The sequence below is a fragment of the Scyliorhinus torazame genome, chromosome 4 (genome assembly GCF_047496885.1).
Source record: "Scyliorhinus torazame isolate Kashiwa2021f chromosome 4, sScyTor2.1, whole genome shotgun sequence".
In the NCBI taxonomy this organism is placed as follows: Eukaryota; Metazoa; Chordata; class Chondrichthyes; order Carcharhiniformes; family Scyliorhinidae; genus Scyliorhinus; species Scyliorhinus torazame.
Window position 1 is genome coordinate 215,049,962 of NC_092710.1, and position 16,984 is coordinate 215,066,945.

Here is a 16,984-nt window from a genome sequence, read left to right on the forward strand (position 1 = left end):
ATGTAATAAAAGTGCATATACCAGGGGTTTTACAATCTCATCATGGATAATCACAGCACTGTAATACTGGTAATCTAATTACACTTTTTACACTGTATGTTAATACTTCCTCCAGCTCACATGATTTAAGCTGCTTTGCCCAACAGCTGTTTTCACTTTAAGTCTCCAGGAATCTCCACAAATGGGAGAATAACTTGAAAGGGATCTGAATCTTTTTGAAACATTCCAATAAGCATACGCTGCCACCTGGGTGTTTAGTTTTAAATTAATATTTCTATTTTAAATAGCCTGGCTTACCAATCCTGAATTAATTGGGACAGGGAGATGATTCTTAAAATTTATCTGGTAATTAATCCTATAGACTAGGAACGTTCCAAGTTTGATTTCTGATATATGGATAATCTCAGCCAAGTGCAGCAATTGCGATGCTACGATTCGCCTCTGTACCAAAGTTCAGGAGAGGAAAGGGTTTGAATTCCTACTCCTCATCAGTAACCAGTAACCGTGCTGGAAATGTCATTTCCCTTTTGCGGATTCTAATAGGTTAAGATTAGGTTAATTGTGCGGCACGGTGGCACAGGGGTTAGCACTGCTGTCTCACAGCACCGAGTTCGATCCCGGCCCCGGGTCACTGTCCATGTGGAGTTTGCACATTCTCCCCGTGTAGGTGTTGGTCTCACCCCCACAACCCAAAAGGTATGCTGGGTAGGTGGAATGGCCACACTAAATTTCCCTTAACAGGAAAAAAAGAATTGGGTGCATTAAATTTAAAAAAAAGATTATGTTCAATTGTGAAGATGTACCTACCCCAAGATTTACCATCAGAACTCATGTGTGGGTCACAGATGAGCCCACCTCTGCATGGTCATTAAGTCCTGACCTGACTTAACAGCCATGACTGGCCTCAGCAAGAGAGGTGGGGGTCATAATTATTTGGTTGGGCAGTCGTAAAAAACAGACTCGATCACTGTTGGTGCGAGGGGCTTCATTGGGCACTTGGCACCCAAATAGGAGACACACACCAGCTGATTCGTAGCCAGGCTACTAGGATTTCCTTAGCAGCCTTGCTGTGTGGCTTGGTCAACTCCCCCCACTGGTAAAATATCAGCTCTGGTGGGAGAAGTCACTGAAGGGCATCAACTGGCGGAAGAGCGGGCGAGCTTCCCGACACCAACTCTGCTACTCGTAGAATTTCAGCAGGTAGGAAGTGGAGACACTACTTTCAACCCTCCACCATGCCACTCGAATTTCACAGCCGTACCTCAGTCCACATCTTTATATGTGTTTGTGTGTTTGTTTGGGGAGGGAGGAGGAGAGTCTGTGGAAGTGAGTGAGCATAAGAAAACAGATATGGGGGTAAATTTGCAAAAATAAAATAAAAAAGTGTGTGGAACATTACCATTCCGTGCACCATTCCTCACGAATCACTTCCAATTCTAATGTATCACGTAACTGGATTATTACACATCAGTTAGTGAAAAAAAAAGGCTCAGTACAAAATTGATGGATGAAAACAACATTTAGAACTCAGGTTATAACTTGATGTATGCTAGATTGCTATACAAAAAATAAAATAATTCAGTAAGAAATATATCATGGTCAACCCTTTGTATTTGCACTAGTTCATTAAACAGGATGAGAATGTGGAATTATGTGTCACACATGCATTCCCATGTTGGTATCTTAAAAGACCACTCAAATATCAAAACTATTTTAATCTCACCTGTTTGGGAGCAGACGTCTGAAGTAATATAAGCTACAGCAAAACAGTTGGTCAGTTATAGATAACAAGCAGCACAGATAATACACTAGCAAGTCAGTGGAATAATACATTACTAAACATGTGGGACTGGATTCTCCACCGTCGGGATGCTCCGTTTTGCCGGTAGCCCGGGGGTAGCCCGGCGGTTTCCTGATGGCATGGGGCTGCCCCACAATGGGAAACCCCATTGACCATCCGGCAAAACGGAACATCCCGCCGGCGTGCTGAACCAGAAATCTGGCGCAGGGGAAAGGAGAATCCAGCCCATGATAAAAAAGGTATTTGTTCTGATCCCCACAGAGACTGACAACTTTTAAAAAGGTACTTAATTCCAGCGACCGACTGAAAAGGTCACACAATTTCAAGTTATAAAAGTTTCAATAAACAAACTCAAAGCAAGATTGACTAACACTATCTTTGTAGGCAGCTTATACTCTAAACTACAGAGAGGTTTCCCCATTTAAATTTTAAAATGACCAAAAATCCACCAGCATGGTTATATTTTAGCTTGTCCCTTAAGCAGATATTTTATTCTCCTAGAACCAGTCCAAAACTATTCTCCAATCCCAATGGCCTGCTTTGTTTTTCCTTTCCCAACCAGTAAATTCAAATCCCAGAATTGACTTTCACTGTGAGGGGTACATCGAAGATTCCTTCTCTCTAGCCCAAGCTAAGAAAATCTTCATTTACATCCTCACATATCTGGTCTGTTCAATCTCAGCACAAATTCCCACCTGCGTTCTAAGTTGTGGAAAATAGGGTCAGCCTTTTCCCTACTTCAGGACTGAATACTTCAATTTTTCTGTACTCTTTCTCTCAGATTCCTGTAAACAGACTAATTTCTGTCAGGCTGAGTGATATCTTAGAAAACCCTGCAACATGATACTACAAGAGCTTTTTCGAATCCCATCTCCCTGACAACGTGAACCACGTGGACCTTGTATTCATGTCGAAACATTAATTAGCTATCTTCTAGACTCCCAACTCATTTTTATATTGGAATTTAATAGACAATTAAACATATAACTGTTGCAAATTCTGGCACTCCTTAACCCTTCCGTGAGACCTGGAGACTAATAGTCTACCCAAAGTCAGTACTTTGCCATTGTCCACAGATGTGAATATCTGGCATCTTCTCAGCAAGTCTCTTGACTGGAGTCCCTTTTGTTCCCTTAGCAACTAAGCCACTCAGGCTTGTTGTCAGATAGAATTCAGAGCAGCATGGCACCTTTCATTCCTCCATTTTACCTTAAAGAGCCTATCTCAAAACATAAGAATCTTACAAACTTGTATTTGTTGCATGGGTTCTGTCATAATCATTTAAAACTGAAGGTTGTAGAAATAACAACAGGTCTAGAGTATGTATAATGTAAAAGTATAGATAACAAACTCTTTGCATTCAAAATTACCACGTCAGAACGGAATTCATTTTCACTTACTTCATCTCTCCTAGTTTCTTGTTAAGTGTAGTGCTTACATTATTCAAAGCAGCTGATGCCTTTTGTCCCGTGGTATTGAGAGTCTCCTGTGTTTTTTTATAGCTATGGAAATAAATTAAACAATTTAGCCATTGAAGAGTACCTACTGAAAGAGAGGCGAGACTTTTGTACAATTATGTTTTAACAAAGAATATAGCTTTGAATGTTACAAATGAATATATGAAAAAAGGGCATAAAATATCTAGCTGGTTCATCTACATTTAAATTGTTGAGGATTTTTCTATGTAATTGATGAACAACGATCCTCCAATGCCCCCCACCCACCAGCAGTCAATGTAATTTCCTGGAGAAGCAGAAACATGTTTAAAAACCTACATCAACTTGGGGAAAAAAATCATACTGGAAAATTCCTCTGCATCTCCCAGTAATCCTAAACAAGCTCTAGGATGCAACAGTGACCATAAAATATATTTCCGAATATCCCACTTACTTTATGTATGCAACAGCATCAGGTGCTGCCAAGCACTCATCCAACTTCCTTCTGAATGATTGCAGTGAATCTGCACCCAGTGCAAAGGCCAGAAACGTATCCCAAATCCAACAACCTGGTTACAGTTATGCACTGTTATAGTCCACAGCTAGTTTCTTTTTTAGGATTATTTTGTGGATAATCATGTCTTACAATAAATGTAAGACAATTTTTAAGACAATTGGTCAGTCATTATGTAGAGGGGAAAAATCCTCAACAATTTAAATGTTTTAATGAAATCAATAAAGTACCCAGAGCATAGCAGTAAGCTAATCACAAAACTATTGAGGGATCAATTATTAAACTTGATCTACCTTTCTCTGCTCTTACATCTCAAGTTTACTGACATTAATATGCCTTCTCACATGTGAATGTCTCTCCATGGCAACAATGATCTACGCAGGGACAAATAACCCTCATACTGTGTTGTGGATGAACCCAAGGTGTGGCTGAATATGGCACTACATGAAGTGCTTCAGGTGGTTTACTATTTTGGAAAAAAAGTAACAAAAACAGCTACCCATCATAAAATGCCCATACTGAAAAATGTTAAGTCTCAATTATAAATAGGGTTGATAAACCAAAATTTTCAGAATTCAAACAAATGTAAATGAATATTTAATATTCTATTTTATCATTGTTGTGTTTAGGGATTTTCAACATTTCAGCTTTGTAGAGGAGTTTAGCATAATTGATATTAAAATGTGCTTTTAAGTTAAAGCTTTCTTTCAAGGACTTAAATTCACAAGGCAGCCACATGCTATAGATACAGATCAGAAATCAGATTAAATGTTGTGATAAATATCCCAGAAAAACTAAAATCTAGGGATGAGTGTGCCCATCTTTCCATGTCTGGAGAGAAAGGCAGGTCTGGCCTCAGCAGTCTAGCTTAAAAGTAATTCAGCCTTGGCCTGAATTAGTGACATGGTTGTCCAAAAACAAGTGTTACTTAGCCCACTAACTGGGAGAAAATGGTGCATTTTTTACCATTTATGAGATGATCTGCAGGTTAATTTGAAGTTTTGATTCATTCGTTCAGGGGGTGTGGGCATCGCTGGCTGGGCCAGTATTTATTGCTCATCCCTGATTTCCCTTGAACGGAGTGGTTTGCTCGGCCATTTCAGAGGGCATTTAAGAGTCAACCCGGGTGCTGTGGGTCTGGAGTCACATGTAGGCCCGACAAGGTAAGAGTTGCAGGTTTCTTTCTCTGAAGGACATTATTGAACCAGATGGGTTTTTATAACAATCAACAATGGTTTTATCATTAAACTTTTATTTCCAGATTTTTATTGAATTCAAATTTCATCATTTGCCGGGGTGGGATTCAAACCTGGGTCCCCAGACCATTACTCTGGGTTTCTGAAGTATGAACTGCTAGAACTGTTGCAGTTCATTTTCAGTTGCTGACAAAGTAAAGAAGCTCAACAATTTCTATCTGACTTCATCTCACTAAAATGTTAATTTAGCTGTTGTCCAGAAGATTGAAGAAATATATGCAAAATTCACAATACCAAATTCAAGGACAAGGGAGTCTCCTGTTTTACCCACAAGTTACATTATTGCATGACTTGATATTGAGGAGACTTGTGAACATAAGCGGTGCTTATGGGAGAGATTATTACCCAAGAATCTGAGAGAATATTGAAGGTGAATCCAAAGTAGGTACCAACCCAGCATAAGATCACAATACCAGAATGAGACATAAAGCGACAAAAAAAGAATCATGTAAATTCCTGTCTTTCTCCTTTGCAGTACAAGAGATATTACCCACTGACTTACAGCTCCATCAGTCAATAGCTACAACACTGCATTTACACAACAATGTGGAATATTCCCAGGGTGTGTCTGTCAACAAAAAGCTGGGCAAATCCAATGCGCCCAATTACTGCTCCACTAGTTTACTCTCAATCATCAGCAAAAATGTGGAAGGCGTCAGTGACAGCACTAACAAGCAGCACCTACTCACCAGTTGCTTGATCACCGATGCTCACTTTGGGTTTTGGAAGGGCCACTTGGCTCCATATCCCATTACAGCCAAACATTGACAAAAGAGCTGAATTCAAGAGTTGAGGTGAAAAACATTGTCCTTGACAGGAAAGTAGCACTTGACCGAGTGTAGCATCGAGCAGTCATGGTAAAATTGAAGTTAATGGGAATCGGGGGGGAAATTCTTCACTGGTTGGAATCATACCTAGCACAGTTCGGGAGTGAGAGCTGGGACCTTAGAATCAGCGCGGGAATTTTGAAAAGCGCGGGGGCTGCGAGACAGAGGGGACCATTTAAAAGGTTGCTGTCTGTGGTGAGGTGAGTACAGATTAACTTACTTGCCTTGCAGGTCAGCTGTTGAGTTCGGGAGTGAGAGCTGGGACCTTAGAATCAGCGCGGGAATTTTGAAAAGCGCGGGGGCTGCGAGACAGAGGGGACCATTTAAAAGGTTGCTGTCTGTGGTGAGGTGAGTACAGATTAACTTACTTGCCTTGCAGGTCAGCTGTTGAGTTCGGGAGTGAGAGCTGGGACCTTAGAATCAGCGCGGGAATTTTGAAAAGCGCGGGGGCTGCGAGACAGAGGGGACCATTTAAAAGGTCGCTGTCTGTGGTGAGGTGAGTACAGATTAACAACTTGCTTACCTTGCAGGCCGATTTCAGCAGGAGCGGAGCAGGTTAGTCCATTTCTGCGGGGGCAGTGCGGAAGTGATTTCTGGGAGGTAAGTTTCTCCTTTAAATAAATTTTTTTTAAAAAATTCTAGTGTTTAAGGTGGGAACAGGAAGTCGACCCGCGGACGTCTGGGAAGACCCTCACCAATAAATTCTGGTGGAGAGGAAACCCGAGACACTACACGTGTAGTGTCTCCCACCCGCCCTCCTCCTCTAACCTAATAATAAAACCCTTTGGTGTGAGGTAAGTACCATATTTTATTATTGTTATTAATAATTTTTATTCTTTCTTTTTTTTTTATATATAAATTTTTTTTTTAATTTAGTTGTTAGCCAGATCTTGGTAGAAAGTTAGAGGAATGGCAGGGAAGGGAGTGCAATGTTCCTCCTGCAGGATGTTTGAGGTGAGGGATGCCGTTAGTGTCCCTGCTGATTTTACCTGCAGGAAGTGCTGCCATCTCCAGCTCCTCCAAGACCGAGTTAGGGAACTGGAGCTGGAGTTGGAAGAACTTCGGATCATTCGGGAGGCAGAGGGGGTCATAGATAGCAGCTTCAGGGAATTAGTTACACCAAAGATTGGAGATAGATGGGTAACTGTAAGAGGGACGGGGAAAAAACAGTCAGTGCAGGGATCCCCTGCGGTCGTTCCCCTGAGAAACAAGTATACCGCTTTGGATACTTGTGGGGGGGACGACTTACCAGGGGTAAGCCATGGGGTACAGACCTCTGGCACAGAGTCTGTCCCTGTTGCTCAGAAGGGAAGGGGGGAGAGGAGCAGAGCATTAGTAATTGGGGACTCTATAGTCAGGGGCACAGATAGGAGATTTTGTGGGAGCGTGAGAGACTCACGTTTGGTATGTTGCCTCCCAGGTGCAAGGGTACGTGATGTCTCGGATCGTGTTTTCCGGGTCCTTAAGGGGGAGGGGGAGCAGCCCCAAGTCGTGGTCCACATTGGCACTAACGACATAGGTAGGAAAGGGGATAAGGATGTCAGGCAGGCTTTCAGGGAGCTAGGATGGAAGCTCAGAACTAGAACAAACAGAGTTGTTATCTCTGGGTTGTTGCCCGTGCCACGTGATAGTGAGATGAGGAATAGGGAGAGAGAGCAATTAAACACGTGGCTACAGGCATGGTGCAGGCGGGAGGGATTCAGATTTCTGGATAACTGGGGCGCTTTCTGGGGAAGGTGGGACCTCTACAGACAGGATGGTCTACATCTGAACCTGCGGGGCACAAATATCCTGGGGGGGAGATTTGTTAGTGCTCTTTGGGGGGGTTTAAACTAATGCAGCAGGGGCATGGGAACCTGGATTGTAGTTTTAGGGTAAGGGAGAATGAGAGTATAGAGGTCAGGAGCTCAGATTTGACGTCGGAGGAGGGGGCCAGTGTTCAGGTAGGTGGTTTGAAGTGTGTCTACTTCAATGCCAGGAGTATACGAAATAAGGTAGGGGAACTGGCAGCATGGGTTGGTACCTGGGACTTCGATGTTGTGGCCATTTCGGAGACGTGGATAGAGCAGGGACAGGAATGGATGTTGCAGGTTCCGGGGTTTAGGTGTTTTAGTAAGCTCAGGGAAGGAGGCAAAAGAGGGGGAGGTGTGGCGCTGCTAGTCAAGAGCAGTATTACGGTGGCGGAGAGGATGCTAGATGGGGACTCATCTTCCGAGGTAGTATGGGCTGAGGTTAGAAACAGGAAAGGAGAGGTCACCCTGTTGGGAGTTTTCTATAGGCCTCCAAATAGTTCTAGGGATGTAGAGGAAAGGATGGCGAAGATGATCCTGGATATGAGCGAAAGTAACAGGGTAGTTATTATGGGAGACTTTAACTTTCCAAATATTGACTGGAAAAGATATAGTTCGAGTACATTAGATGGGTCGTTTTTTGTTCAGTGTGTGCAGGAGGGTTTCCTGACACAGTTTGTTGACAGGCCAACAAGAGGTGAGGCCACATTGGATTTGGTTTTGGGTAATGAACCAGGCCAGGTGTTGGATTTGGAGGTAGGTGAGCACTTTGGGGACAGTGACCACAATTCGGTGACGTTTACGTTAAGGATGGAAAGGGATAAGTATACACCGCAGGGCAAGAGTTATAGCTGGGGGAAGGGAAATTATGATGCCATTAGACGTGACTTGGGGGGGATAAGGTGGAGAAGTAGGCTGCAAGTTTTGGACACACTGGATAAGTGGAGCTTGTTCAAGGATCAGCTATTGCGTGTTCTTGATAAGTATGTACCGGTCAGGCAGGGAGGAAGGTGCCGAGCGAGGGAACCGTGGTTTACCAAAGAAGTGGAATCTCTTGTTAAGAGGAAGAAGGAGGCCTATGTGAAGATGAGGTGTGAAGTTTCAGTTGGGGCGATGGATAGTTACAAGGTAGCGAGGAAGGATCTAAAGAGAGAGCTAAGACGAGCAAGGAGGGGACATGAGAAGTATTTGGCAGGAAGGATCAAGGAAAACCCAAAAGCTTTCTATAGGTATGTCAGGAATAAGCGAATGACTAGGGACAGAGTAGGACCAGTCAAGGACAGGGATGGGAAGTTGTGTGTAGAGTCTGAAGAGATAGGCGAGATACTAAATGAATATTTTTCGTCAGTATTCACTCAGGAAAAAGATAATGTTGTGGAGGAGAATGCTGAGCTCCAGGTAAATAGATTAGATGGCATTGAGGTAAGTAGGGAAGAGGTGTTGGCAATTCTGGACAGGCTGAAAATAGATAAGTCCCCGGGGCCTGATGGGATTTATCCTAGGATTCTCTGGGAGGCCAGGGAAGAGATTGCTGGACCATTGGCTTTGATTTTTATGTCATCATTGGATACAGGAATAGTGCCAGAGGACTGGAGGATAGCAAATGTGGTCCCTTTGTTCAAAAAGGGGAGCAGAGACAACCCCGGCAACTATAGACCGGTGAGCCTCACGTCTGTAGTGGGTAAAGTCTTGGAGGGCATTATAAGAGACAAGATTTATAATCATCTAGATAGGAATAATATGATCAGGGATAGTCAGCATGGCTTTGTGAAGGGTAGGTCATGCCTCACAAACCTTATCGAGTTCTTTGAGAAGGTGACTGAACAGGTAGACGAGGGTAGAGCAGTTGATGTGGTGTATATGGATTTCAGCAAAGCGTTTGATAAGGTTCCCCACGGTAGGCTATTGCAGAAAATACGGAGGCTGGGGATTGAGGGTGATTTAGAGATGTGGATCAGAAATTGGCTAGCTGAAAGAAGACAGAGGGTGGTGGTTGATGGGAAATGTTCAGAATGGAGTTCTGTCACAAGTGGAGTACCACAAGGATCTGTTCTGGGGCCGTTGCTGTTTGTCATTTTTATCAATGACCTAGAGGAAGGCGCAGAAGGGTGGGTGAGTAAATTTGCAGACGATACTAAAGTCGGTGGTGTTGTCGATAGTGAGGAAGGAAGTAGCAGGTTACAGAGGGATATAGATAAGCTGCAGTGCTGGGCTGAGAGGTGGCAAATGGAGTTTAATGTAGAGAAGTGTGAGGTGATTCACTTTGGAAGGAAAAACAGGAATGTGGAATATGTGGCTAATGGAAAAGTTCTTGAAAGTGTGGATGAGCAGAGGGATCTAGGTGTCCATGTACATAGATCCCTGAAAGTTGCCACCCAGGTTGATAGGGTGGTGAAGAAGGCCTATGGAGTGTTGGCCTTTATTGGTAGAGGGATTGAGTTCCGGAGTCAGGAGGTCATGTTGCAGCTGTACAGAACTCTGGTACGGCCGCATTTGGAGTATTGCGTACAGTTCTGGTCACCGCATTATAGGAAGGACGTGGAGGCTTTGGAACGGGTGCAGAGGAGATTTACCAGGATGTTGCCTGGTATGGAGGGAAAATCTTATGAGGAAAGGCTGATGGACTTGAGGTTGTTTTCGTTAGAGAGAAGAAGGTTAAGAGGAGACTTAATAGAGGCATACAAAATGATCAGAGGGTTAGATAGGGTGGACAGTGAGAGCCTTCTCCCGCGGATGGAAATGGCTAGCACGAGGGGACATAGCCTTAAACTGAGGGGTAATAGATATAGGACAGAGGTCAGGGGTAGGTTCTTTACGCAAAGAGTAGTGAGGCCGTGGAATGCCCTACCTGCTACAGTAGTGAACTCGCCAACATTAAGGGCATTTAAAAGTTTATTGGATAAACATATGGATGATAATGGTATAGTGTAGGTTAGATGGCTTTTGTTTCGGTGCAACATCGTGGGCCGAAGGGCCTGTACTGCGCTGTATTGTTCTATGTTCTATGTTCTATGTTCTAAAGGAAGATGGGTGCGGTAGTTGGAGGCCAATCATCTCAGTCTCAAGACATGCTTCAGGTTCAACCATCTTCAGCTACTTCATCAATGACTTCCTTCCATCATAATGTCAGAAGTGAGAATGTTCGCTGATGATTTTGGTGTTTAGTACCATTTGCAATTTTTCAAATATTGCAGCAGTCTGCATCTGCATCGAGCAAGACCTGGACAACATTCAGGCTTAGGCTGAGAAGTGGCAAGTAATAGTTGTGTTACGCAAGTGCCAGACAAGAGCAATCGCAACAAGAGATAATCTAACTAGTTCCCCATTGCCAACTCCGAATCCCCCCACTATCAACATCCTGTGAATTACCATTCACCAAAAATCTAACTGAACCAGCCATATAAACAACGTAGCTAGAAATCCTGTGTTGAGTAACTGAGTTCCTGACTCCAAAAGACTGTCCACCATCTACAAGGCGCAAGTCAGGGGGTGTGATGAAATGCTACCCCTGTGCTTGGATGAGTGCAGCGCCAACAACACTCAAGAAATCAACGCCATCTAGGTTAAAGCAGCCCAGCCAAACCGTTAAACATTCATTCCCTCCATCCATCATCAGCGCACAGTGGCAGCAGTGTGCATCGCATATTAGTTCAACTGCAACAACTTAGCGAGTCTCCTTTCACAGCCTCTTCCAAACCTGTAACCTTTACCACCTAGAAAGACAAGTGCAGTAGATGCATGAAAACACCACCACCTTCAAGTTCCCCTCCAAGCCACATGCCGCCCTGACTTGGAACTATATCGTCATTCCTTCAGCATGCTGGGTCAAAATCTTGGAACTCCCTTCCTAACAGCCCTGTGGGTGTACTTACAAACCAAAGACTGCAGTTCAGGAAAACTGCTCACCACTATCGTTTCAAGGGTAATTAGAGATGGGCAACAAATGCTAGTCTTGCCAGCGATGCTCACATCCCATGAACAAAAAGAAAATTGGAAATATTTTCCAAATTAATCATTTTTCATACAGAGTACAATGCTTGAAAATGTAATCTAACATTGGGGATGCAAACAAAACCTGAGCATTTAACAAGGACAAGCATTGATTGCTCCTACTGGACCTATTGCCTCTGAGCTGAAGGCTTGATAACGGTACTGGGGCTCGTTTAGCACAGTGGGCTAAACAACTGGCTTGCAATGCAGAACAATGCCAGCAGCGCGGGTTCAATTCCCGTACCGGCCTTCCTGAACAGGCGCCGGAATGTGGCGACTAGGGGCTTTTCACAGTAACTTCATTTAAGCCTACTTGTGACAATAAGCGATTATTATTATTATTGTATAGTCAACTCTCAACTCAAATCCAATGACTAAAATTTCATCAGCATGATGTGCAATCAAGGTAAGTATTCAAGTATGATTTACTTTTAGAAACATAAAAGGCACTGATTTTAAACATTGTTGTCATCTTATTGCTCCTTTCATAACTGTAACCAGCCAATATGAAACTGAAATTCAGGATAATGTTTGTATTATTGAGCGGGCACATTTCAGGCTTCATATCCCAAAAAGGGAAGTGATGACTACAGTGCTAATCTTTGTATCCAGCTGTTGATTTTATGATGACCTTTTCTATTCCTGTACTTATTTTGAATAAAACATTAAGGTGAAAAAAAGCTCTTTCATGGCGCGAAGAGTAAAGCGGGTAAATCTAAATCGCAGTATGTGGCATTTATTTTATCAGTATAAAATGACTTCAAAAGGACATATCTTTTGCTGAAGTTGTAATTTTTCCCCCACCCACTTACATTAGCCAAAATGAAAACAGCATAGAAAGATAGTCTGGAGTTTTGTACAGTCTACATTTTATCAGCCATCAGCTCTTCCAGGTTCTCCAAATTTATTGATTTGATTTATTGTCACATGTACCGGAGTATAGTGAAAAGTATGTTTCTGCGGCCAAGGGAACGTGCACAGTACGTACATAGTAGACAAAAAAAAAATAATAGACAGGGTACATTGACAAATGGTACATCGAAAAACATTGATTGGTCACAGTGTGGAACAAGGGCCAAACAAAGCAAGAGCAGCATTGGGCATCGTGACTAGTGTTCTTACAGGGAACTGATCAGTCAGAGGGGGGGCCGTTGAGGAGTCTAGTAGCTGTGGGGAAGAAGCTGTTCCTATGTCTGGATGTGCGGGTCTTCAGACCTCTGTATCTTCTGCCTGATGGAAGGGTCTGGAAGAAGCCAAAACCTGGGAGGGAGGGGTCTCTGATAATGCTGTCTGCCTTCCTGAGGCAGCGGGAGGTGTAGACAGAAACATTGTGCGGGTGGCAAGCTTGTGTGATGCAAGCTGTCATGCCGGATAGGATGCTCTCGTACAAGTTTGTGAGAGTCGATGCAGACATGCCGAATTTCTTTTGCTTCCGTGAAAAACAGATTCCTATGAAATACTTACTCAACATGCTATCACTTATTAAATAAACTATTTACTAATATAAATGTTTCCCTGTTCTGATTCTGATATAAAGCTCTGCGAATGCTGGCAGCCTAAGCTTGAAAATAGATGAGTAATTGCAAAGCATCCAAATGCAGCTTAGCCCAATTCAATCCAATCCTTGCCAATGTCTACATGTGCACTTTTCAATTTTTGACCTTGATAACCCCGGATCATTTACTCTATTAGTACAATGGGGAATTGTTTATTTTAGTTTTTAAACAGGTACTTCTATTGGTTTGATTAAAAATTAACCAGCATTCAAAAGTATATTTTGTATTAATTAAAGAAACAGTTGGGTGAATCACAACAAAACACCGGCATACAACAGCAGGAATAAAGTACATATGGTCCAACGAAATTGCAGCAAACTCCTTCACTCAAAGACTTACATCACAGAAGTCTGCATATCGTGCCAGCCTTTGCTTAAGTTGTTTCTTATTTCATTCAGTGGGGTGATGCCCATCTTCTGCTTTATTTCAATGAGATGCTTCTCCTTGGCAATCAGAACTTGTCGCAGTGTGGAGATTTCATCTTCTAGCTGACAGTAAAAAAGTACTTAATTCTTCATGAACACATTCTAAATAGATATTTCAGTAATACATATTACAATCTAAAAGCATAAACACCCTCTAGCCAGTGGGTATCTTGCTCAGGTAAGTCACTACGTGAAATTATAGCAGTACTGAATGCACTCAGTTTGCAAATCTATAAGTTCTAACCACACAAACATTACTGCGAAGCCATGTGAATGTTTAAGTTGCAATTTTGACTTTTAAAAAATATTGTTATAAAATCATTTTCTTTCTGGAATTCTTGGCAGGCAATGCAATTCCTGTGGTGGAAAAGACAACCTGGTTTGATACTTATCAACTGCTGGCCTCTGCTCCCAATATTTCATTGGAGGAAATTTCTGTTATCCAGTTCTGGATGCTGAATAAGCAAATAGATAATTTAGCAACCTTGAAGTGGTGATGAGGTATAGTCACGTATTGTCAGCATACACGCAAATACTAACATGTTTTTGGATGATGTGACTGAGAGGCAGCAGGTGGATGACAATGAAGAGGGTGTCAGGATAGATCTTGGAGGTAAAAATGCAGGAATGATAAGAGAAGCCATTGCAGAGATTCCTGTATATGATTAGATAGCTAAGGAACCATACAAGTAGAATCCCACGGAGTTAGGCAACAGTGGAGAGACATTCAAGGAGAATGGCGTGGTCAACCATGTCAAAGGCTGCAGACAAGTTAAGAAGGATGAGGAGGGGTGGCTTAATCTTGTCACAGAGGGGAAAAACATTCAAAAATGCCAGCATCGTGATACAGGTTAAGAATATTTTTCTCTCAGGACTTGGGTGGTATAATAATAATCTTTATTATTGACACATGTAGGCTTACATTAACACTGCAATGAAGTTACTGTGAAAATCCCCAGATATTGGAATACTACAATTATTATCTATCACTGGATGTACTGAGCAACTTATGTTTTCCTTAGACCATTCTGGTGATTTGTTCCTACACTGGTGGTAGATAGAGAATTTCTGGATGCTGGCACAGTGACATTGAAGCAACAGTGATGAGTTTCCAATTCTTGTTTGTGTGTGACCTGGTTCAGGGAGAGAGGGAGAACATGGAGGTGAGAATGCTTTCATGACATTGCTGCTCTTGTCCTCATTAGTTGGGGAAATAGGGGATGAAGATACTGTCCAAGTAACCAAGTAGACTTGCTGCAGTAAAAAAAAAATATTGTGGATTCTGGGGATCCAAAATAAAAACAAAGTGCTGGAAAAACTCAGCAAGTCTGGCAGCATCTGTAGAGAGAGAAAAACAGTTAATGTTTCCAGTCTAATAGAGTACATCCTGTAAGTTCATGCATCCTGCAGTCAGTGTGCCAATAATAGATGAAATGAAGTTCAAGTCCAAAGGCAAACACTAATCAAGCAAACTGCTCTGTCCCGTTCGGCAGCTACAATTATTCAGGTGAATGGTGAGTCCTTCCATCAACATGCCCGATGTCAAAATAGTGAACCACTCATCATATTCACATTGCTGCTACAATTGGGTCAGTTAAGCTTCTGATCAATGATGACCCTCAAAGTAAGGGTAGCAAAAGACGTGGAGAAAATAATCCTATTCAAGGTCAGCACCAGATGACTGGACATTCTGCATTTGAGATTATAGCATTACTTAGCACTTGACTGTTGCATATGCTATCTGTCACTTGTTGGTCCGAGCTGGAATATTATCCACGCCCAGCAGTAGGCTGGTATGGACCCCATCATCAGAAGCATTGCGAATGAAGCAGAATATGGAGGAATCATCTGCAAATCCCTCTCCTGAAATTGCTTTTACAATCTTACAGGCAGAGGTGAAGGAACTAAGCACAAACCAGGAATCCAACCCATCATCTTGCAAATCCATGTGGTCCAGCTCATCATTGGATAAACTCTAAACACATTGGGAAAGTCTAGAGATTTTAAATAAATGTTATTTCAAAGTGAATGATCTTGTTTTGTTTTGGTTGTTCATCATGGCAGCTGGTGGAATTTAAATTCAATTAACGAATCTGGAGTATAAAGGTAGTCTTGACAAATGTTGAATTCTTTACCCGTCATCTGGCCTCAATAAAACTCAAGATGGATTTGGAGGCATAATATTATTTATTTTTAACCAACTCGCAAGTTTGACTCGCTTCACAAAAACCCAGAACACAAGCTGCCTCCTGGGTCTTCCGAATCGAGTGCTATTGGAGACAAAGGAATCTCTACAAATACATTCAAATGGCATCAAGTTTCACATACACGATTCCCATAGGTCATCCTATACCCCTCCTGACCTGGCCATACATCCTAATTGGCTCACTTCTCATTCCTTAACCCTGAGCCTCTTATTACCTAGCATCCTTTTCTCCTCCTTCACCAGACACACCTCCCCCCTTCCTTGCCATGCTTTCTGAAATCCTTTGTCTGTGAACTCACTAGAATTAGACTGGCTACATCTACATTACTGTAACTAATATATTTAAACTAACTATTTTATATCACATTCGTCAGTCTCACAAGGTGACCATGAAACTATCGATTGTTTTAAAAAGTTAATTAATGTCCTTTAGGAAAGGAAATATGTCATCATTAATCGGCCTGGGCTACGTGATCCACAGCAACGTGTTGACTCTGAAATGGCCCAAGAACCCATTAAGTTCAAGGGGAATTTGGGATGGACAAATGTTGGCACTGCCAGAGATGCCCACGTCCCATGGAACAATAAAAAAAAATTCAATTGAATTTAAAGGCGATTATTTTTAATACTTTGTTATTGTTCACAATGTAGCTTAATAACCCAGTACTCTCATGAAGAAAAGATGTGGTAATACAAGGGCTTTTCCATATTTTCCCCTATGTGTTTCAGGTTGGTTACTCTGCATGCCAAATGATTATAAGTATAACCTTGCAGTTTTGTTGAAATACTCGAAAGTTGATTTATATCAAGTCTTCTAAAAACAGATGACAATGTAATGATAATACATTTTATACACACAAATATACAAGTAATCTAAGATTACCTTGGCCAATTCCACACCAAGGTCTTCTTTGTCTCCCTCTGGGAGTTTGCCAAGGTCAATTTCAGCACCCAGGTCACTAAAACGCCTTGTTTCAAGAGAGTCTGTGAAAATATAAGCATTTTGTTATAGCCTGTTTCCACCTTCTGACAAAGGTCAGGATTTGAATTACACGGTCATTTTTGGGCTAAATAATCACTCAGTACCTAGGTCAGTAGCTATCCGAAAGTTAACTGGTACTTAACAGACCCTGCTGTAGACTGGAATGTATTGCCTCATTATTGGAAGAGTTGTAAATAGAGC

General features: G+C 42.2%; 1 protein-coding gene across 4 annotated transcripts in view; it reads right to left on the reverse strand.

Moving 5' to 3' along the window:
• The window catches only part of tpd52l1 (tpd52 like 1), a 69,005-nt gene that overhangs the window by 14,629 nt on the left and 37,392 nt on the right, over positions 1–16,984 (reverse strand). For 2 of the 4 annotated variants that reach the window (XM_072499271.1, XM_072499269.1), the window contains exons 2-5: positions 16,685–16,785; positions 13,510–13,658; positions 3,202–3,303; positions 1,724–1,756 (exon numbers count right to left, since the gene is read on the reverse strand). In XM_072499271.1, coding sequence (XP_072355372.1) covers positions 1,724–1,756; positions 3,202–3,303; positions 13,510–13,658; positions 16,685–16,785 — 385 coding nt within the window. The remainder of the gene's footprint in view (positions 1–1,723; positions 1,757–3,201; positions 3,304–13,509; positions 13,659–16,684; positions 16,786–16,984) is intronic. The other 2 variants (XM_072499270.1, XM_072499272.1) reach the window with 1 other exon arrangement.